This window comes from Canis lupus, chromosome 19, assembly GCF_048164855.1.
Source record: "Canis lupus baileyi chromosome 19, mCanLup2.hap1, whole genome shotgun sequence".
Classification (NCBI taxonomy): domain Eukaryota; kingdom Metazoa; phylum Chordata; class Mammalia; order Carnivora; family Canidae; genus Canis; species Canis lupus.
In genome coordinates this window covers 40,194,901-40,219,145 of record NC_132856.1, presented here as the reverse complement: position 1 = coordinate 40,219,145, position 24,245 = coordinate 40,194,901, and the positions used below count along the sequence as shown (strand labels likewise).

At 36.4% G+C, this 24,245-nt stretch overlaps 1 protein-coding gene across 12 annotated transcripts in view; it reads left to right on the top strand.

The window, feature by feature from the left end:
* The window catches only part of DOCK3 (dedicator of cytokinesis 3), a 502,472-nt gene that overhangs the window by 123,230 nt on the left and 354,997 nt on the right, over positions 1–24,245 (top strand). For all 12 annotated transcript variants that reach the window (XM_072786067.1, XM_072786064.1, XM_072786059.1 and 9 more), the window contains one exon: positions 5,462–5,502. In XM_072786067.1, the coding sequence (XP_072642168.1) occupies positions 5,462–5,502 (41 nt within the window). The remainder of the gene's footprint in view (positions 1–5,461; positions 5,503–24,245) is intronic.

Genomic DNA, 24,245 nt, shown 5'->3' with positions numbered 1-24,245 from the left:
TGTAGTAGATGTGAAGTGTTATCCTGTTGTGTGTGTGTGTGTATGTTTGTTTTAGTCAGGTTATTGGGGTATTTTTATGAACAGTAAATGTCACCCTTTCTGGAGTACATTTCTCTGAATTTTGATAAATGTATAACTGTAACCATAGTTAAGTTATTCATATAACTGAATTTTGATAAATGTATAACTGTAACCATAGTTAAGATACAGAACATTTTTGTCACCCCCAAGTGTAACATCAGGTTCCTTGTAGTCAACCAACCTTCCTAATCCTCTTTTCCCAGGCCTGGAAACCACCAATTTGTTTTCTGTCCCTCTAGTTTTGTGTTTTCTAAAATGTTATGTAAATGGAATCATACATTGTATATCCTGTTGTGCCTGGCTTTTTTTCACTTAGCATAATGCATTCAAAATTAATTCATATTGTATGTGTCTGTGGTTTGTTTTTTTTTCTGAGTAGTATTTTGTCATACAGATCTAAGCCACATTTTATTTATCCATGTAGCAGTTGATAGACATTTGAGTTGCTTTATTTTTGAAGATTATGAATAAAGTTGTTATAAACATTGTGTATAGATTTTAGTATGGGTTTTTTTCCTATTGATTAAATACTTAGAGGTGGGATTTGTGGATCACATAGAAAATGCATTAAAAAATAGACTATTTTTTAGAGTAGTTTTAGGCTCCCAACAAAACTGAGCAACAAGTACAGGAAATTCCCATATGCCCCCTACCCCCATACATGTATAGCCTCTCCCACTATCAACATCCATACCAGAGTGGATACATTTGTTACAATCATTGAACCTACATTGGCATATTATTACCACCCCAAATCCAAAGTTTACATCAGGGTTCACTTTTCGTATTGTACTATTGGTTTGGATAAATGTATAATGACAAGTATCTACCACCATAGTATCACATAGAATAGTTTCACTGCCCTAAAGATCCTCTCCACCTATTTATTCCTCCCACTCTCACTCCCTTCAGCCTTTGGCAAACACTGATACTTTAATTGCCTCCATGGTTTTGCCTTTTTTGGATGTCATATGGTTGGAATCATATGGTATGTGACCTTTTCAATTTGGCTTTTCTCATTTAGTATTATGCACTTTAAGTTCCTCCATGTCTTTTTGTGGCTTGATAGCTCATTTCTTTTTGTCACTGTATTCAGCATATACCAGTGTCTGGATGTACCACAGTTTATTTATCCATTTACCTGAAGGATATCTTGGTTGCTTCCACATTTTGGCAGTTATGAATAAAGCTGCTGTAAACATCCAGATGCAGATTTTTGTGTGGACATGAATGTTCATTTGAGTAAGTACCAAACAGTCAGACTGATGAATCCTGTGGTAAGACTATATTTAGTTTTCTAAGAAACTGCTAAACCACCTTTCAGAATGGCTGTACCATTTTGAATTCCCACCAGCAATGAGTGAGAGTTTCTGTTGCTTCACATCAGCATTTGGTGTTGTCAGTGTTTTGGATTATGGCCATTATAGTAGATATGTTTTAAACTCATTTTAATTTACAATTCTTGAATCATATTTGGTATTGAACACTCATATGCATTTTGCCATATGTATATCTTCTTTGGTGAGGTATCTATTCAGGTCTTTTGCCCATTTTTCAACTGAGGTGTTTTTATTATTAAGTTTTAAACATTCTTTGTATATTTTAGGTAACAGTCTTATATGAGATGTGCCTTTTTTTTTTTTTTGAGATGTGCCTTTTATAAATATTTTCTCCTGGTTGTGGTTTGTCTTTGAATTCTCTTGATAGTGTGTTTTTGCGGAGCAGTAGTTTTAATTTTAATGAAGTCTAGCTTATTGATTGTTTCTTTCATGGATCATGCATTTGGTGTACAACCTTAAAGGTCATTGCTATACACAAGGTTATTTAGATTTTCTCTTTTAGTTTTGTGTTGTACATTTAGATCTTTGATCCATTTTGAGTTAATTTTGTGAAGAATGTGAGGACATAAATGTCTGTGTCTAGATTCATTATTTTAAAATGTTGTGTCTAGTTTTCCGAGCACCAGTTGTAGCATCTTTGTTCCTTTTTAAAGATCAGACTATTATTTATGTGGGTCTACTTCAGTGCTCTCTATTCTGTTCTGTTGATCTATTTGTTCTTGCTCTAATATTGCACTGTCTTGATTACTGTAGCTTTATAATTGTAAGTTTTGAAGTCAGGTAGTGTGAGTCTTCCATTTTTGTTACTCTCCTTCAATATTATGTTGCCTATTCTAGGTCTTTTACTTTCCCTTATAAACTTTAGACTCAGTTTGTCAGTATTCAGAAAACAACTTGTTGAGATTTTTATTGGCATTGGGTGGTCTTTCCATGCTGTTGATTTTGTCTTTTGATGCACAGAAGTTTTAAATTTTGATGTAGTCCCATTTATCTATTTCTACTTTACTATTTTTACTGTTACCGGTGCTTTTGGTATCATATCCAAGAAATCATTTTCAAGTTTATATCATGAAGATTTTCACTGTTTTCTTCTAACAGTTTTGTGACTCTTAGAAGAGCAAAATTTTAAAACTTTTATGAAGATTACATTATTAATTCTTTTATAGAGTATGCTTAAGAAATCCTTGTCTAAACCAAGGTCACGAAAATATTCTACTTTTGTTCTTGTACCAGTTTTACCATTTACATTTAACTCTGTGATATATTTTGAGGCAATTTTATGTAGGTTTGAGGGGTTTTTTTGTTTGTTTTATGTATATCCAATTGTTTCAGCAATGGATATTTGTTAAAAAGACTATTATTTTTCTTTGCACCCTTTTTGAAAATCAGTTGTTTAGTTACATGTGGGTTTTTTTGTTTTCCAGTGTATTTCATTGGAAATAACATTTTTTATTCCTTTTCAAAATTATTTTGACTATTCTAGTAGTCAGTTACCTAAATTTTAGAAAGAACTTAATACCTACCAAGATTTTTGCTGGGATTTTGATTGGCATTGCATTGAATCTATAGACCAATTTAGGGATAATTGACATCTTAATAGTACTGAGTTTTGCAGTTTGTACACATGATAAACCTCTTTATTTATTTATTTATTTTTTTATTTCCCCTGTTCTGTCTCCTTCAGGGGCTGTTAGTTTTCTGGTTTTCATCTCTAACATGGGACTTTTGGTTTTCAAGTCTAATACAAGGCTTGCAGGGCAAATTAAAAAGGTCTTTGTTCTTACCAAGAATCAGATTTCTTGAATAAGTACTTTTTGGATTACATCATGTCTTTGGTTTACTTCCAGAGTTCTGTAGAATTTGATTTTGACAGTTTTTGCCAGCATTCTTATTCCTTTTATTGAGGAGAGGCTTTTTTGGAGATCCTTACTCTGCCATTCCTGCTGATATCATTCTCTGTGCTGTTTCTTAAGTTACTATAAAATGTCACATTTGGTAAATCACTTTTTTCTTTTTAATAAATGAAGATACTGAAACTCTCCAGGTAGAATTGAGTTATTCAAATTTCTTATCTCGGCTGTTGCACTAAACATAAACAAGGATATTTCTTTTTTTTTTTATTTTTTTTTTATTTTATTTTTTTTTTTTATTGGTGTTCAATTTACTAACATACAGAATAACACCCAGTGCCCGTCACCCATTCACTCCCACCCCCCGCCCTCCTCCCCTTCTACCACCCCTAGTTCGTTTCCCAGAGTTAGCAGTCTTTACGTTCTGTCTCCCTTTCTGATATTTCCCACACATTTCTTCTACCTTCCCTTATTTTCCCTTTCACTATTATTTATATTCCCCAAATGAATGAGAACATATAATGTTTGTCCTTCTCCGACTGACTTACTTCACTCAGCATAATACCCTCCAGTTCCATCCACGTAGAAGCAAATGGTGGGTATTTGTCATTTCTAATAGCTGAGTAATATTCCATTGTATACATAAACCACATCTTCTTTATCCATTCATCTTTCGTTGGACACCGAGGCTCCTTCCACAGTTTGGCTATCGTGGCCATTGCTGCTAGAAACATCGGGGTGCAGGTGTCCCGGCGTTTCATTGCATTTGTATCTTTGGGGTAAATCCCCAACAGTGCAATTGCTGGGTCGTAGGGCAGGTATATTTTTAACTGTTTGAGGAACCTCCACACAGTTTTCCAGAATGGCTGCACCAGTTCACATTCCCTCCAACAGTGTAAGAGGGTTCCCTTTTCTCCGCATCCTCTCCAACATTTGTTTCCTGCCTTGTTAATTTTCCCCATTCTCACTGGTGTGAGGTGGTATCTCATTGTGGTTTTGATTTGTATTTCCCTGATGGCAAGTGATGCAGAGCATTTTCTCATATGCATGTTGGCCATGTCTATGTCTTCCTCTGTGAGATTTCTGTTCATGTCTTTTGCCCATTTCATGATTGGATTGTTTGTTTCTTTGGTGTTGAGTTTAATAAGTTCTTTATAGATCTTGGAAACTAGCCCTTTGTCTGATATGTCATTTGCAAATATCTTCTAAACAAGGATATTTCTTCTTTTATTGTTTGTTATGATTTCAGGAAAGTTGACTTTTTCCTCATAGCTTTTTTTGCAAGATTTAAAGATTAATGCATATAGAACAACCTCTCTCTGATTTATTTATTTATTTTTATTTATTTTTTATTGGTGTTCAATTTGCCAACATATAGAATAACACCCAGTGCTCATCCCATCAAGTGCCCCCCTCAGTGCCCGTCACCCAGTCATCCCCACCCCCCGCCCACCTCCCTTTCTACCACTCCTAGTTCGTTTCCCAGAGTTAGGAGTCTCTCATGTAGAACAACCTCTCTATTGCAGTACATAGAACTATAAGCTCTTAGTTATTATTAATTATTATCAATAATCTCCTTTTCTTCATTTTCTTCATTCAATACACCTCATTGGAACATTTTCCTCTTAAAACTCAAGGAGAGAAACTATAACAAAACTCTAAAAATAATAGATTGGAATCGAGAAAAGTTGATAATGAAATTTTTTCCTGAAAATTGTTTTTATTTTGTAATTGAAACTTTGATTATTAATGCTGTGTGAATGCTGAGAAGAAATAACTGAAGAAGAGATGTCAACTTTAGCATCTGGAAAGCCAAGAAATGTAGTTTTGTGCATGGAACATTGAATAAAACCAGGAAACTGAAAGTCTGGGCTGTAGTCCCTATCTGCTACCAAAAAAGCTATATGATTTTGGCATTTTCCTGCCCCTAACTAATTCATCTGAATTTTCATGGAGTTGAATTACATGTTCTCTGAGGTCTTTTTTAATTTGGGGGCTTTATTCGGTTGAAAGTTTTACCTTTTGAAGAAAATTGGAAGTGTATTCTAGGACTGTTCCTTCTAGAGCAAACTACTGCTAATAAAGGTACACTATTTGTTTTGCATTAATTTTTCCTCTTAAAAAGTCATATTATGTGTTTTATAGAAAATAACATTATGATTTTAATATCCTTTGTATGCTTTGTTTTAGGTTGGTACAGAGGAGTTTCAACAAAGAAGCCAAATGTAAAGGTAAAAGTTTATTGTTACCTTTTCTAATGTAGGAAGCTACCTAGTATGTTTATTTGATATAAAAACAATTGTTACTTGTCCATCTTCTAATCTTTTGCAATAGTTATACCCATTGTTTCCTTTACAGAGCTGAATCAGACTCTGCTCTTTGTCAGCAATATTAACATGTTTTTTTTTAAAAGGACAGAAAATACCTGTATGATCATAGCTACAAAGCTTATTTTGAAAAAACCTGTTCAGATCATTTACTATTTTTTCCTTCAAGTATTTGTCAAAAACTAAATTGACCTCACAACCAACACCAAAGCCATACAGACAATTTTAAGATAATATTATGAACAATTACATGCCAACAAATTGGGCAATCCGGAAGAAATGGATAAATTCCTAGAAGCATATGAACTACCAAAACTGAAACAGGAAGCAATAGAAAATCTGAACAGACCCATAACAAGCAAAGAAAATGACGCAGTAAACAAAAACTTCCCAACAAATAAGAATCCAGGGCTGGATGGTTTCCCAGCAGAATTCTATCAAATGTTTAAAGAAGAATTAATACCTATTCTGAAGCTGTTCCAAAAAATAGAAATGGAAGGAAAGCTACTAAACTCATTCTAGGAGGCCAGCATTACCTTGATCCCCAAGCCAAAGACCCCACTAAAAATGAGAATTACAGACCAGTATCCCTGATGAACACGGACGCAAATATCCTTACCAAGATACTAGCCAATAGGATCCAACAGTACATTAATAGGATTATTCACTACGACCAAGTGGGATTCATTCCTGGGCTACAAGGGTGGTTTAGTATCCACAAATCAATCAACATGATACACCACATTAATAAAGAAAAGGATAAGAACTATATGATCCTCTAGTAGATGCAGAAAAAAAGCATTTGACAAAATATAGCATCTTTTCTTGATAAAAACTCTCAACAATCTAAGAATGGAGGGAATATACCTCAGCCTCATAAGGGCCATCCACATATGAAAGATCCACAGCTCATATCATCCTCATTGGGGAAGAACTCTCAGTTTTTCCACCGAAGGTCAGGAACACAACAAGGGATGTCCACCCTCACCACTGTTGTTCAGCAATGTACTGGAGGTCCTAGCCTCAGCAGTCAGACAACAAAAAGAAGTAAAAGGCATCTAAATCAGTAAAGAAGTAGTCAAATTTACACTTTAAAATGACATGATACTGTGTGTAGAAAACCCAAAAGACTCTGCCAAAAAATTGCTATAACTCATTAGGAATTCATCAAAGTCGCAGGATATGAAATTAACACACACAAGTCTGTTGCATTTCTGTATACCAATAATGAAGCAGCAGAAAGAAATGAAATCAAGAAATTGATCTCATTTATAGTTGCACCAAAAGCCATAAGATACCTAGAAATAAACCTAACTAAAGAGGTAGAAGATCTGTACTTTGAAAACTATAATACACTTATGAAAGAAATTGAAGACATAAAGAAATGGAAAAAAATTCCATGCTTTTATGGATTGGAAGGAAAAATATGTTAAAATGTCTATATTAAAAAAAATGTCTATATTACCCAAAGCAATCTACACATTCAATGCAATCCCTATCAAAATAACACAAGCATTTTTTTACAGAGCTAGAAGAAACAATTATAAAATTTGTATGGAATCAGAAAAGACCCTGAATAGCCAAAGTAATGTTGAAAAAGAAAACCAAAGCAGGAGGCATCAAAATTCCAGACTTCAAGCTGTATTATAAAACAGTAGTCATCAAGACCGTTTTGTATTGGCACAAAAACAGATACATAGATTAGTGGAATAGAATAGAAACCCAGAAATGTACCCACAGCTTTTTGGTCAACTAATCTTTGACAAAGCGGGAAAAAAATATCCAACGGACAAAAGATAGTGTGTCAACAAATAGTGCTGGGAAAACTGGACAGCCAAATGCAGAAGAATGACCACTTTCTTATAACATACACAAAAATTCAAAATGGAGGAAAGATCAAAATGTGATACAGAAATCCATCAGAATCCTAGAGGAGAACACAGGCAGCAACCTCTTTGACCTTGGCCACAGCAATTTCTTGCGACATGTCTCCAGAGGCAAGGAAAACAAAAGCAAAAATGAACTGTTGGGACTTTATCAGGATAAAAAGCTTCTACCCAGCAAAGGAAACAAACAGGCAACAAAACTAAAAGGCAAACTATGGAATGGGAGAAGATATTTGCAAAGGACATATCAGATAAAGGGCTAGTATCCAGAGTCTATAATGATCTTAATCAAACTCAACACCCAAAAAACAAATCCAATCAAGAAATGAGCAAAAGACATGAATAGATATTCTCCAACGAACACATACAAATGGCTAACAGACATGAAAAATGCTCAATATCACTTGGCATCAGGGAAATACAAATCAAAACCACCATGAGATACTACCTCATACCTGTCATAATGGCTAAAATTAACAAGTCTGGAAACACCAGATGTTGGCGATGATGCAGAGAATGGGGAACCCTCTTAACACTGTTGGTGGGAATGCAAGCTGGTACAGCCACTCTGGAACAAAAAGTATGGAGGTTTCTCAAAAAGTTAAAAGTAGGGTACTTGGGTGGCTCAGTGGTTGAGCATTTGCCTTTGGCTCAGGTCGTGAACCTAGGGTCCTGGGATTGAGTTCCACATCAGGCTCCCTTTAGGGAATCTACTTCTCTGTCTGCCTATGTCTCTTCCTCTCTCTGTGTCTCTCATGAATAAATAAATAAAATCATTTTAAAAAAGTTAAAAGTAGAACTGCCCTATGACCCAGCAATTGTACTGCCAAGTATTTACCCAGAGATACAAAAACAGTGATTTGAAGGGGCACCTACACCCTAATGCTAATAGCAGCAATGTCCACAGTAGCCAAATTGTGGAAAGAGCCCAAATGGATGAATTGATAAAGATGTGATATTATGTATACAATGGAATATTACTCAGCTATCAAAACGAAATCTTGCCATTTGCAACAAGGTGGATGGAACTTAGAGTGTATTATGCTTAGTGAAGTAAATCAGGCAGAGAAGGACAAATATATGATTTTACTCATATGTGGAATTTAAGAAATAAAACATGAATATAAGGGAAAGAAAAATAAGATAAAAACAGAGAGGGAGTCAAACCATAAAAGACTTTTAATTATAGAGAAGAAACTTAGTGTTGTTGGAAGGATGTGGGTGGGGGTATGAGGTAATTGGGTGGTGGGCATTAAGGAGGGCACTTGATGTAATGAGCACTAGGTGTTATATGCAACTGATGACTTATTAAATTCTACCCATAAAGCTAATGATATACTACATGTTAACTAAGTTGGATTTAAATAAAAAATTTAAAAGAAAAGTAAGTTGACTTATTCAGAGTCCTAGTCCTGTAGACCCGTGTGATTATATAGAAGAATTTATTTCTAAAATACAAAATGAAAAAAACTTTCAAATAATTTTCAGTTATATGTCTTTGTTGATGATGATAGTCTTGTTAAAATATGGATTTAAATATGACTTTTGTGAACCGGATTTTATATATTTATTCTGTTACCAATAATATTAATTTGATCAAACAACGTATATTTTAAGTGCTGGATATAATATATTTAGGAACATTTTTCTCCAGTAATGCATTTGCAAAAACTTCTTTCTACTTACTGTTTCATGTAATTAATATTATCAGCTTTTCTTTTTTCTTTCTTTCTTTCTTACTTTTTTTTTTTTTTTAAAGATTTTATTTATTTATTCATGAGAGACACACAGAGAAGGGCAGAGACAGGCAGAGGGAGAAAAGCAGGCTCCATGCAGGGAGCCAGGCGTGGGACTCAATCCCAGGTGTCCAGGATCACACCCCGGGCCAAAGGCAGGCGCTAAACCGCTGAGCCACCTGGGCTGCCCTTCTTTTTTTTTTTATTAACAGCTTTTCTTATATTTTTTCTGTAGCTTGAATTTTAATATATTAGCTTTTTTCTTATACTGAAAAATATCAGAATTACTATTTTTATTAAAAAATTGTTCAGAGTTCTAACCATCAATTTTTCCAGTAGAATCAATCATTCATTTTTGTTTTTAAGATAATGATTTTAAGAGGACAGTATCTTCAAATTTTAATTCCTCATATCCTTGGCATTGTTCACATTTTGGGCCAGATAATTCTTCATTGTGGGGAGTTGTCTTGTGCATTTTAAGATGTTTAGCAACATATATGACCTCTACTTCCTAAATGTCAATAACATTTCCACCCTCAAGTTGTGGCAATGAAAAGTGACTGCAAACATTGCCAAAGTCCTCCCTCCCCTATCATCCCTAGGGATGGGGTGGTGGTGGTGGTGGTGGTAAAATTGCCCCAATTGAGAACCATTGCTCATAGGTAATTTTTTTGTGTATTTCTGGTTTTGTAAGAAAGATTTTATTTATTTATTTGAGAGAGAGAGCAGATGTGCACCCACAAGCAGTGGGGCTGGGAGACGCAGAGGGAGAGGGAGAAACAAATTCCCCACTGAGCAGGGACTTGAAAATGGGGCTCCATTCCAGGACCCTGACTGAGATCATGACCCAAAGTGAAGGCAGATGCTTAACCAACTGAGCCACCCAGGTGTCTCTTGTGTTTCTAATTTTAAAATAAACTTTCAGGTATTATTTCTACCTCAAGAGTGCTCTTGTGGATGGGACGCCTGGGTGGCTTAGAGGTTGAGCGCCCGCCTTGGGCTCAGGGTGTGACCCTGGGGACCTGGGATCGAGTCCCGCATCGGGCTCCCAGTGTGGAGCCTGCTTCTCCCTCCGCCTGTGTCTCTGCCTCTCTCTGTGTCTCTCATGAATAAATAAATAAAATCTTAAAAAGAAAAATTCTTTTTAAAAAAAGAGTGCTCTTGTGGAAATAATTTCTATTTGTATTTTATGTGTTTTAACTTAAAATCATAAAAAATTAGAACTTGAATAAATGAGAAATTTTATAAATGATCAGAGAGTTGTAATTTATGATATAACATGCTTTTTATTTATTTTAGTTAATATTTGTGACTTTGGCCACCCCGTCACCTTGTTTCCAATACTAGTGTTTGAGGATCATTGTGGAGACGATGGTCACTGAAATTATTACATGATTGTAATTAAAATAACCAGTTGATGAATGGTGTGTGGTTTGAAAACCTTCTTGTGAGACATACACATGGGATGGTATATGTGATACCACCTGTGGCTACAATCATCTGGAGGCTCAGCTGGCTGGAGTGTCCAGGAGGGTTTATTCACAGGTCTGGCAACCTGGCAAGGATGGCTGGAAGGCTGTCCTTAGCCAAATCTCTGAAATAGCTAGACTTCCATCTAGTCTCAAGGTCTGTCCTTCTCCATATGGCTTCTCTAGCAGGTAGTCAGAGTTCTATTTTATTTTTATTTATTTTTAAAATTATTTATTTATTTATTTATTTGAGAGAGAGAGAGAGAATGGGGAGGAGCAGAGGAAAAGGGATGAGCAGACTCTGTGCTCAGTGTGGAGCCTGACACAGGGCTTGATCAGATGACCCTGAGATCATGACCTGAGCTGAAATCAAGAGTTGGATGCTTAACCAACTGAACACCTAGGTGCCCCAGTCAGAATTCTGTTTTAGAGTAAGGGAAAGGTGCTCAGAATCTCATACCTATTTTCTAAATTATTTTTTCTGCAACAAAGATATTTACAGACTGTGGGAGAGGCCACCTTGTGATTAATCTTAGTGGTGATTTCATAAGCTAATCAAAATGAAGAAACCAAATTAAACTAATCTTAAGTCTTAGGGCTCATTTTGTTTGATAAGACTCTTTTAATTTCTTTACTTTTGACTAATGTGATACTCTTGAAATTGTCTATTTTGGTAATACCAACTTCATTCTAGAAACTTAGATTGTAGCATTTATTAATAACATCTGTATACTTTTAATAGCTTGTATTTATATTATTTGTACTTGTCTTGTTAAACTTTAAAAATTTAATGGAAATAGCAATTTCATTTCCTGTGGCAATAATATTTTGTGGAATCACGGTGATAATTCTTTAGTTTGTAAAATATCTTCATTTAATGATTCCATACACTTAAAGTGATAAAAAATTCCTATGTCTTAATATTATAGTCATAATAAGTAAAAATTTCAGTAGGTTTTTTGTAGCTGTTAGCGGTTAAATAAATTTACAAGGTGGCTTATTAGGATGTCTTTAGTTGTGTATGACTTATGCTAAAATTAAAATTCAAAATAGCCCAAATAAAATAATATCTGAACTAGATAGCAAATATCATATTCAAAAATCTTACTAAGTGGTAAAACATTTCTTTCTATAAAACAAGAAAATCTCAAAGCTGAATTGTTTTGTTCCCTATGAATATTCTGTAGTAAGATGTTACATTCTTAAGAGAAAACCAGGATGATTATAAAATACCCTTTCAGTTATATATTTTTGTGACCACATAATAAAATTGTACAGTTTAAGAGAAGGATAATATGTAGGAAAAATATGCTACTCAGTTTTATGCTCATTTATCTTAAGAATGATAGGTTTTTGTCTTTTGCATTTCTTTGAAGACTTTATTTTTACAGCATATACTGTAGGGTAGAACTTATTTTGGTTTTATAATTTTAGAAATCAGAAGTTTTGATACATAATATTATCTTCTGGTGAAATGTCATGTTATATAATTGTTAGGCTTGCCAAAATATTAGCTTTCTTAAGAACATACATAAAGAATAAGAGAGTAAGATAACAACAGTAGATATTTGATGATAATTTTGTGGGCTTTTTTTTTTTTTAAAGATTTTATTTATTTATTCATGAGAGAGACAGAGAGGGAGAGGCAGAGACACAGGCAGAGGAAGAAGCAGGCTCTGTACAGGGAGCCCAACGTGGGACTTGATCCTGGGACTCCAGGATCACACCCTGGACTGAAGGCGGTGCAAAACCACTGAGCCACCGGGATGCCCAATTTTGTGGGTTTTTTAAATAAAATGAGTGCTTAAGAGGAAAAGAGCAAAATTCAAGAGAGTTTATGTTTTCCATTTTGTAGTTTCAGGATTAGCTTTTATGTAACTACTGTCAGCTGGATACCAAGAATTCTGCCAGATAGCTACAGTGCCTTATAGAATGTTTTATATCACAAGTAGAGAGATAGAGGCATGAAACTATAAGAAATGTTCAAGGATTATTAGATAGTCCAAACTGGGTAGAGCCTAGTACAGGAAAGTGATGGATGGCAAGGCAGGAAAGGAAAGGTAGGTTGGATCCATATTTGAAGACTGTTATATGCCAAAGAATATAAAGAATGCTAAAGAATTTGGATTTTGTCTCTCTGGCCACAGGAAATCTGCCATTTAACAGAATCATGGATCTACGATTGCCACAGAGCATAATAATAATAATAACAGAACATGGAAGACTCCTAACTCTGGGAAACGAACTAGGGGTGGTGGAAGGGGAGGAGGGCGGGGGGTGGGGGTGACTGGGTGGTGGGCACTGAGGGGGGCACTTGATGGGATGAGCACTGGGTGTTCTTCTGTATGTTGGCAAATTGAACACCAATAAAAAATAAATTTATTATTAAAAAAATAAAATCTTTAAAAAAATAAAAAATAAATTTACTTGAGAGGGACGGTGGGAGAGAGAGAGTGGAGAGGGAGTGGCAGAAGGAGAGAGAGAGAATCTTTTTTTTTTTTTAAGATTTTATTCATGAGAGAGAGGCAGAGACATAGGCAGAGGGAGAAGCAGGTTCCCTGAAGGGAGCCTGATGTGGGACTTGATCCCAAGACCCCAGGATCATGACCTGAGCCAAAAGCAGATGCTCAACCACTGAGCCACCCAGGCACCCCGAGAGAGAATCTTAAGCAGAACCTCCCCTTTCCCCCCTCACTGAACATGGAGCCTGACTCAGACCTCAGCCTATGATCCTGAGAGATCATGACCTGAGCAGAAATTAAGAGTCGGACTCTTGACATGCACTTAACCCACTGAGCCACCCAGGTGCCCAAATACAGCATAATTATAAAAGAGTTTATTGGAAAAATAGTAAGCACCTCTTAAAGGTACATATTGAAGTATTTATGGATGAATTCTAAAATTTTCTCTGAAGTACTGCAGTAGGTAAAAATGTGTATGTGGGGATTAATTAATCAAGATTGGCAAAATGTTGGGACACCTGGGTGGCTCAGCAATTGAGCATCTGCCTTTGGCTCAGGGCATGATCCCGGAGTCCCGGGATCGAGTCCCACATTGAACTCCCTGCATGGAGCCTGCTTCTCCCTCTGTCTATGTCTCTGCCTCTTTCTCTGTGTCTCTCATGAATAAATAAATAAAATCTTAAAAAAAAAATTGACATTGATCATCATTAAAACTGAATGATAGGTTCGTGTAGAGTATGTTATTCTGTCTAATTCTGTATGTATCTTAAATGGGGATAATTATCATTTTATTTTTTTATTCATTCATTCATTCATTCATTCATTCATTCATTCGAGACAGAGAAAGAGATAGAGACATAGGCAGAGAGAGAAGCAGGCTCCCTGCAGGGAGCCCGATACGGGACTCAATTCCAGGACCCCGGGATCACGACCTGAGCCAAAGGCAGACGCTCAACCACTGAGCCACCCAGGTGCCTTAGGGATAACATTATCCTTAGGGATACTTACTTCATAGAATTGTTATGAGGAATCATTGAATTTACATGAAGCTTAACACAGTGCTTATTAGCACACGATAACAGCACAATAAATATTTACTTCTGTTTCTATAACAACTACTGCTATGATAGCATAGGGCTGCAAATAAGACTTTAAAGACTTGACAACACTCAGAGGACAGAATAAGAGGAACTAGCACAGAGAGGCTGAGAAATAGAAGTGATAGTTGGCTAAGGAGAAGAAAGGTTTTTTTTTTTTTTTTTCTTTCAAGGGTAATTAATGATTTCAGGTACTGTGGAGTAGTCTAGTAGAATGGGTACTGAGTAGGGCCTACTATGTTTGGCAATTAGAAGGCCACTGGTGATTTTTAAGGGAATCACTTTTAATAGCATAACGGTGGCACAGAGCCAGAATCTAGTGAGTAGGTTATGTGTGAAAGGAATGAAGTAGATGTAGATTCTACGGAGTATATGGTTGTTGGTTTGGGGAGTAGAGGACTCTGATGAACATTTTGAATTTGATTTATGTAAAATTCTAGAAAATGTTAATAATTTATAATGCCTTAAAAAAGTTCAGTAGTTGCCTGCCAATAGTGTTGAAGAGAGAGATGGATGACAAAAAGATGTGAGAAAACTTTTGGGGATGGTGCAAATTTTATTATTTTAATTGTGCTCATGATTTCACTGGCAAATATACTATATGCCAAAAGGCATCAAATTCTATACTATGTGTAGTTTGTATATCAGCAGTGTGTAGTATGTCATCTATACCTCAATTGTTAAAGATTTTTTAAAAAAGATTTTATTTATTCATGAGGACACAGAGAGAGAAAGAGAGGCAGAGACACAGGCAGAGGGAAAAGCAAGCTTCATGCGGGGAGCCCTGAGAATTCTTCCTGGGTCTCCAGGATCAGGCCCTGGGCTGAAGGCAGCACTAAAACACTGAGCCATCCGGGCTGCCCAAAAAAAGATTTTTATATCAAACCCTGAAGATGTGATTTCACATTCACTCTGAGAGTTATCATCTCAGTTTTTCAATTTACTTTTAGTTTTAGTGGTTAGTTTTGATACAGGCTTGGTCAATATCAAGTAATACTGAGACCTTATCTAACGATTTTTTTTAAATGAAAGAAAACTAGTTATCAGTAGGAGTTCTCCTAACTGAAAACTTTTAAAAAATAACATTTATCATTGTTACTCAGCATTGGCATTTTATGTTTGTGGTTTGTATTTTATCTTACAGCGACATGTTAAGTGTACTTCATCGATGCGCCTTATTATTAGTGTATTTGTATTGTTGTAGGTGGGGAGAAAGTGGTAGAAGTTGAAAGAATGAAGGTGAGGTGGTATTTTGTACCAGGCATACTTTTTATTGTGTTTGGAAGTCTTCAAGACCAACCCTAGATTTGAAGATTTGCTATGAGGACCCACAGGGTTCATTATATAGTTGCTCTCAAAGGTATGAATTACTGCAGTGAAGAATACAAATCAAAATCAATAAAAGGAAAAGATGCATGGGTTAAAGTCTGGGGAAATCAGGCTCAAGGACTTCCAAGAGTCCTTTCCCAATGGAGTCACACAGGACAAACCTAATTCCCCCAACAACACTGTGACAGCACATGTGAAATGTTATCAACCAGGGAAGTTTGTTTGAGATCCAGTGCTCAGAGTTTTTATTGGGCACTGGTCACATAGGCAGCTTCTGTCTAGCATGTAACAAAATTCCACGATCCCAGAAGGAAAAAAGGTGTTCAGCATAAATGATATTCTTTGTGTCAAATAGTTAGGCAATGTGAATGATTCTTATCAGCAAATGGTGAGAACCCTCCCCAAATTTAAGTTTAAAAATAAGTATGAGAGTTTCAGTTGGTCTGCGATTTCAGCAATACTTTTCATTTTTAGTCTTTGAAATTTTAGCCATTCATATGAATGGGCTGGCAGTATCTTGTTATGATCTTAATTTTTATTTCCCTGATGACTAATGAGGTTGAACACTTTTTCAAATGTTTATTGGCGTTTCACCTCATTTTTCTGTGGAGTGTCTGTTCAAGTTTTTCACTCATATTTTACTGTTTTTTAAAAATTGAATTATATGAATTCTTCATTTTGTATATTTTAAATATACTCTTGGTGTGTGGCTTGCCTTTTTATTTTCTTAATGTTTTGTTCTGAAGAATAGATTTTAATTTTGATGAAGTCTAATTTGTCATGGTAGAGCTAATGTTCTGTCTTCAGTATTGCCCAATTCATTTTCTGTCAGTTGAGTTAGTTGTATTTTGTAGGAAATTTGTCTATTTTGTTTTTTCTTTTTGTTACTGTACAAGCTATTATTTTTAATGCTTTTTTATTTTTTCAAGATCATTCATTCATTCACTCATTCATTCATTCCTGAGGCATACACAGAGAGGGACAGAGACGCATAGGCAGAGGGAGAAACAGGCTCCCTGATGGGAGCCTGATGCAGGACTTAATCCCAGGATCACAACCTAAGCCAAACCAGAAAACAGATTGTTAACCATAGAGAATGAGATGGGTTTAATGGGGTGATGGGTGTACTTGTGGTGAGCATCAGGTATTGTATGTAAGTGATGAATCACTGAATTCTACACCTGAAAATCATATTACAATGTATGTTAACTAACTGGAATTTAAATAAAAACTTGAAATAATGTAGAAATAAAAAAAAACTTTGACCTTTTTTTCTACAATTTCCTCAAATATTTCATTGCTACTTTTTTTTTGGTGTTCCAGTTACATATGTTACACTGTTTTATATTACTTGACAGTTTTTTTTAACCATTGTTTTATTTTTCAGCTTTTCCCTCAACTCTCTTACTTGCATAGTTTTAATACTAGGTCTTCAAGTGTGCTACTCTTTCTTCCATGGTATTTAATCTGCTACTAAACACCTTGAATGAACATTTTCATTTAGATGTGTTTTTCAGCTCTTTTATTTCCATTTTGTTCCATTTTATATATGTATTGCACTTTCATTGTGTTCCTGTTTTCTTTTAAATTCTTGAGCAAATTTTTTCTTTTTTTAATTTAAATTCAATTAGCCAACATATAATAAGTACATCATTAGTTTCAGATGTAGTGTTCAATAATTTTAATAGCTGTTTTAAACTTCTTTCCTGCTAGTTCCCGTTGTGTATCATTTTTGGTCTTTTTACTGGCTACTTTTTCTCCTGTTTATGGCTTATATATTTTCATACCTAGTAGTTTTTTTTCTAGAATTTTGAAGTTATGTTGTTGAATTTTTTGATCTGAATTTTGTTACCTTTCTTTAAAGAAAAAATTTTTTTTTAAAGCAGGCGCTATGCTCAGTGTGGGGCTTGAACTCGTGAGCCTGAGATTAAGAATCACTGAGCCAGCCAGGTGCCCCTAAAAGTTTAATTCATTTGTGCAGGGAATTGATTTACTTATAATTCAGCTTGATCCATAAGGTTTGTTAGAATAGGTCTAGAGTAGCCTTTACTTTAGGATTCTTTGACCTTAATCTTAACGTTCAGTTTTATTGGGTCTTTATTGAAATACCCATGGGTTCACTAAATTCTTTCTACTCTGCCGGGTTAGAACTTGAATGTGTACCAACCTTATGTTTGCTTCAGGAATTAACTTCTAGCTGCCCGTTAGTTAGTTGCCATTTCCCTGGACTTGTAGAGTCTCACTCAGCAATTACAGCTTAGTTTTCAGGCAAAGACTCCAGGAAATTTCTGTGAGGAATTCTTTAATTCTTGGTCTTCATGATTCCCTTTTGTTCTGTTGCACAGAATTCACCTCTCCCACTCTTAATAATGCTTGACAGTGCTTTGCTCTGTACTGTCTCTTTCTGATCTATAAAGGCCTCTAGACAAAAAATGTTGGAAAATTGTATCACTCACTTCATTTGTTTCCCTTCTCCTAGTGATTATACATTCCTGTGCTGCTGGTTGTCCAGTGTCTGAAAACAGTTGCTTCACATAATTTGTTCAGTTTTTTAGTTGTTTTTGACAGATGATAGATGTGGTTTTCTTTGTTATACTTTATATTTTTGAGATGATTAAAAAGTTATATGCAGTTATCATAAATAGATATCCAAGTCCTCCATTGAAAACATCTTGTAAAACTGTAGTACAGTATCAAAACCAGGATAGTGACATAAATATAATTAAGAGGCAGAATATTTCCATCACCACAAGGATCTCTCATGTTGCCCTTTTATAGCCATACCCACATCCCTCCACCTCTGTTGCCTGATAATCTCTGACAACCAGCTAATTCCTTCTCTGTTCTTTTTGTTGTTGTTGTTGATTTATAATTTTGTCATTTAAAAATGTATGTGGGTGGGAGTACCTGGGTAGTCAGTTGGTTAAGCGTCTGCCTTGGGCTCAGGTCATGATTGCAGTGTTCTGGGATCAAGCCTTGCACCAGGCTTCCTGCTCAGTGGGGAGTCTGCTTCTTCCTCTCCTGCCCCTGCTCCTTCTCTGTCTCTCTCTCTCCCACATGGGTATGCTCTCTCAAATAAATGAAATCTTCAAAAAAATATATGTAGGTGGAAGTATACAGTATGCAGCATTTTGGAATTAGAGATTTTCATTCAGCATAACTCTATCAAAATTTGTCCATGGTTTTTGCATGTATTAATAGTTCATTACTTTTTATTTCTGAGTTATATTCATGGTATGAATGTACCACCATTTGCTTAGCTATTCACATTTTGAAGGTTATCAGAGTTGTTTCCAGTTTTTTACTTTAAAAGAGAGCTGTTATAAACATTTAGGTACACGTTTTTATAGTCTTGTGAACAAAAGTTTTTATTTCCCTGTGGTAAATGCCCAGGCATGCACTTGTGTTGGCTTATATGATAGTGGCAGATTTAGTTTGTTAAGAAACTGCCAAACCATTTTCTAGGCAGGTGGTGGCATTTTACATTTCCGACTGCAGTGTATGAGAGATCTAGGGTCTTTGCATTCTTGGCAGCATTTGATTTTGTCACTATTTTCTATTTTAGTCATTCTGATAGGTGTAGTTATATCTCATTGTAGTTTTTTTTTTTGTAGTTTTAATTTGCATTTCCCTAATGGGTAATGATGTTGAACACCTATCTTTTCACATGGTTATTTGCCAATTTATATATGCTTTTCATGCCTTTTACCCATTTTCTGATTGCACTTCTGTGTTTTTAAAAGTTTCTTTAAGTTCAGTTAGCTAACATATAGGACATCATTAGTTTCAGATGTAGTTCTCTTTTTTTAAAAAATAATTTGATGTATTTTGATAGCAAACTTACAGGAACAGCACAGAGGACGGGCAACATTAAAAACATGTACTTACATGTAGGACAACTCAGCTAGAAAAGTATAGTGAATGAATGGAATCTACTGTATGATAAAAATGCAGCAAACACCACTTAGTTGCCATTAGTAAGAATTTACTTGTTTTAAAAAAAACCAAATGCTAGCATTGTCCAGCAAATTTTAACAGGTTTATTTATAATTGTTATACAGTCGAACTGCTGAAACGTGTTCACTGAAACATTTTGACCATTAATGCTTTATGCCCCTGCATTTATATTAAAAATTCATACACAAATGAAAATGGGAAAACTGTCAATACTTGATTTCTGTCCCCTGTTTTTCCACTTGCAGTCATATACTTAGGTACCTTTGACCCCATGGGGGAAAAAATCTAACGTTCAGAACTACCAAAAACAGGAAGAAGAGAATTTTTTTTAAAGATTTTATTTATTGGGATCCCTGGGTGGCGCAGCGGTTTAGCACCTGCCTTTGGCCCAGGGTGCAATCCTGGAGACTCGGGATCGAATCCCACGTCGGGCTCCCCAGTGCATGGAGCCTGCTTCTCCCTCTGCCTGTGTCTCTGCCTCTCTCTCTCTCGAATAAATAAATAAAATCTTTAAATTTTTAAAAAATTTTTATTTATTTATGATAGTCACACACAGAGAGAGAAAGAGAGGCAGAGACACAGGCAGAGGGAGAAGCAGGCTCTATGCAGGAATCCCGATGCAGGACTCAATCCGGAGACTTCAGGATCATGCCCTGGGCTGAAAGCAGGTGCTAAACTGCTGAGCCACCCAGGGATCCCCAGATCTGTTTTGAAGCCCCGAGCAATTTCTTGCACCAGACCCTGGAAAGGAAGTTTGCGGATCAGAAGTTCAATGGACTTCTGACAACGTCTTATTTCCTGGAGTGCCCCAGTACCAGACCTGTAACGATGAGGTTTCTTCACCCGTCCAGTAGAGGGCGCAGTCCTGCAAATGGCTTTTGTAGCTAGTTGCTTCCTCAGTGCTTTACTACAGGTGGATTTGTGATTTGCCTGCAATCTGCTCTGTAGCAGCCATGGTTACAGGCTGCTACAGGTTACCTCCTTCCTTACTTCTCTTCTTGGACTTGAGCTCTGTGGGCTAGAGGTGATGCTGGCGTTAGTGAGCAATGGCCCAGATGTAGTTTTCAGTAATTCATCAGTTGTGTATAACACCCAGGGCTCATCACATCACCATTTGGAAAAAGACAAATATCATATGGTGTCATTCAAATGCAGAATATAAGAAATAGTGCAGAGGACCATAAGGGAAGGGAGGGAGAACTGAATGGGAAAAAATCAGAGAGGGAGACAAACCATGAGAGACTCTTAACTGTGGGGGACTTTCTGTTTTTAACTGTTGTGTTTTGGAGTTCTTTTTTTTAGTTAATTTATTTTTTATTGAAGTTTAATTTGCCAACATATAGCATAACACCCAGTCCTCAACCTGCCAAGTGCCCTCCTCAGTGCCCATCATCCAGTCACCCCAACCCCCTGCCCATCTCCCCCTTCCACTACCCCTTGTTCATTTCCCAGAGTTAGCTGTCTCTCATGTTTTGTCACCCTCACTAATATTTTCACTCATTTTCTCTCCTTTCCCTTTATTCCCTTCCACTAATTTTTATATTCCCCAAATGAATGAGAACATATAATGTTTGTCCTTTTCCGATTGACTTACTTCACTCAGCGTAATACCCTCCAGATCCATCCACGTTGAAGCAAATGGTGGGTATTTGTCGTTTCTAATGGCTGAGTAATATTCCATTGTATACACAGACCACATCTTCTTTATCTATTCATCTTTCGATGGACACCGAGGCTCCTTCCACAGTTTGGCTATTGTGGACATTGCTGCTATAAACATCGGGGTGCAGGTGTCCCAGCATTTCACTGCATCTGTATCTTTGGGGTAAATCCCCAACAGTGCAATTGCTAGGTCGTAGGGCAGGTCTATTTTTAACTCTTTGAGGAACCTCCACACAGTTTTCCAGAGTGGCTGCACCAGTTCACATTCCCACCAACAGTGTAAGAGGGTTCCCCTTTCTCCACATCCTCTCCAACATTTGTGGTTTCCTGTCTTGTTAATTTTCCCCATTCTCACTGGTGTGAGGTGGTATCTCATTGTGGTTTTGATTTGTATTTCCCTGATGGCCAGTGATGTGGAGCATTTCCTCATGTGCTTGTTGGCCATGTCTGTGTCTTCCTCTGTGAAATATCTGTTCATGTCTTTTGCCCATTTCATGATTGGATTGTTTGTTTCTTTGGTGTTGAGTTTAATAAGTTCTTTATAGATCTTGGGTACTAGCCCTTTATCTGATAGGTCATTTGCAAATGTCTTCTCCCATTCTGTAGGTTGTCTTTTTGTTTTGTTGACAGTTTCTTTTGCTGTGCAGAAGCTTTTTATCTTGATGAAGTCCCAGTAATTCATTTTTGCTTTTGTTTCTCTTGCCTTCATGGATGTATCTTGCAAGAAGTTGCTGTGGCCAAGTTCACAAAGGGTGTTGCCTGTGTTCTTCTCTAGGATTTTGATGGAATCTTGTCTCACATTTAGATCTTTCATCCATTTTGAGTTTATCTTTGTGTATGGTGTAAGAGAATGGTCTAGTTTCATTCTTCTGCATGTGGATGTCCAATTTTCCCAGCACCATTTATTGAAGGGACTGTCTTTTTTCCAATGCATAGTCTTTCCTGCTTTGTCGAATATTAGTTGACCATAAAGTTCAGGGTCCACTTCTGGATTCTCTATTCTGTTCCACTGATCTATGTGTCTGTTTTTGTGCCAGTACCACACTGTCTTGATGACCACAGCTTTGTAATACAACCTGAAATCTGGCATTGTGATGCCCCCAGATATGGTTTTCTTTTTGAATATTCCCCTGGCTATTCGGGGTCTTTTCTGATTCCACACAAATCTTAAGATGATTTGTTCTAACTCTGAAGAAAGTCCATGGTATTTTGATAGGGATTGCATTAAACGTGTAAATTTCCCTGGGTAACATTGACATTTTCACAATATTAATTCTGCCAATCCATGAGCATGGAATATTTTTCCACCTCTTTGTGTCTTCCTCAATTTCTTTCAGAAGTGTTCTATAGTTTTTAGGGTATAGATCCTTTACCTCTTTGGTTAGGTTTATTCCTAGGTATCTTATGCTTTTGGGTGCAATTGTAAATGGGATTGACTCCTTAATTTCTCTTTCTTCCGTCTCATTGTTCGTGTATAGAAATGCCACTGATTTTTGGGCATTGATTTTGTATCCTGCCACACTGCTGAATTGCTGTATGAGTTCTAGCAATCTTGGGGTGGAGTCTTTTTGGGTTTTCTATGTACAGTATTATGTCATCGGCGAAGAGGGACAGTTTGACTTCTTTGGCAATTTGAATGCCTTTTATTTCTTTTTGTTCTTTATATATTCTAGATACTAGTTTTATATCATATGTGTAGTTTGAAAATTTTTCTCTCCATCTGTAGCTTTTCCTTTTGTGCTCTTGACAGAGTCTTTCATAGAGAAAGTTTTAAATTTTGGTGAAGTCTGACTTGTCAGTGTTTTCTTTCATGGATTGTGCATTTGATGTAAAGTCTTAAAAGTTCTTTCCTACCTCTGTATCTCCTGTGTAGAAAATTTCCTCTTATATTTTTCTAAAGTTACACAATTTTATGTGATCTATATGAAGTTAATTTTTAGAGCAGTTATGATGGTTAGGTTGATTTATTCTGTCTTTGATTGATTTTCATGTCAGGGTTATTGTTTTGCTTTGGATGTCCAATTGCTCCAGCTTCATTTGTTGAAAAGGTTATTTCCCCCCTATTGCTATTGTAAAAATATTTAGGTATGTTTGTGTGAGTCTAATTTTGGTTTCTCTCTCTTTTAAAAAAAAATGATCTTACTTGTTTATTCATGAGAGATGGGGTGAGCGGGGGCAGAGACATAGGCAGAGGGAGAAGCAGGCTTCATACAGGGAGCCTGATGTGGGTCTCCATCCCGGGACTTCAGAATCACGCCCTGGGCGGAAGGCAGGCGCTAAACCACTGAGCCACCCAGGGGATCTCCCTAAATTTGGTTTCTCTTTTCTTTTCCATTGATCTGTTTTTCTATTCCTCTGCCAATACTTGATTTCTGTAGCTGTGTAACATTTCTTAAAATCAGATAGACTGATTTTATTCTCATGCTTTATTCTTTTTTAAAAGATTTATTTCTGGGATCCCCGGGTGGCGCAGCGGTTTAGCGCCTGCCTTTGGCCCAGGGCGCGATCCTGGAGACCCAGGATCGAATCCCGCGTCGGGCTCCCAGTGCATGGAGCCTGTTTCTCCCTCTGTCTGTGTCTCTGCCTCTCTCTCTCTCTCTCTGTGACTATCATAAAAAAAAAAAAAAAAAAAGATTTATTTCTTTTAGAGAGAGAGTGCACAAGCGGTAGGGAGAGGGAGTGAGAATCTCAGGCAGACTCTACCCTTAGCACAGAGGCTGAAGTGGTGGTTGATCCCATGACCCTGAGATCATGACCTGAGCTGAAACCAAGAGTCTGATGCCTAACCGACTATGCCACCCAGGCGTCCCCTCATACTTTATTCTATTTAAAAATTCTTTTAACTATTCTAGTTTCCCTCTTTTCCATATAAATTTTAGAATACTTGAGTGTATGTAAAAAATCTTGCTAGGATTTTATAGGGATTATATGAATAAATGTCTATTGGTTTGGGAAGAATTGACATTATGCTGAGTCTTCAAGTCTATGCACTTAGCATATCTCTTTGATTTATCAGTATTTTTGACTATTCTGCATACAAGTTATGTAT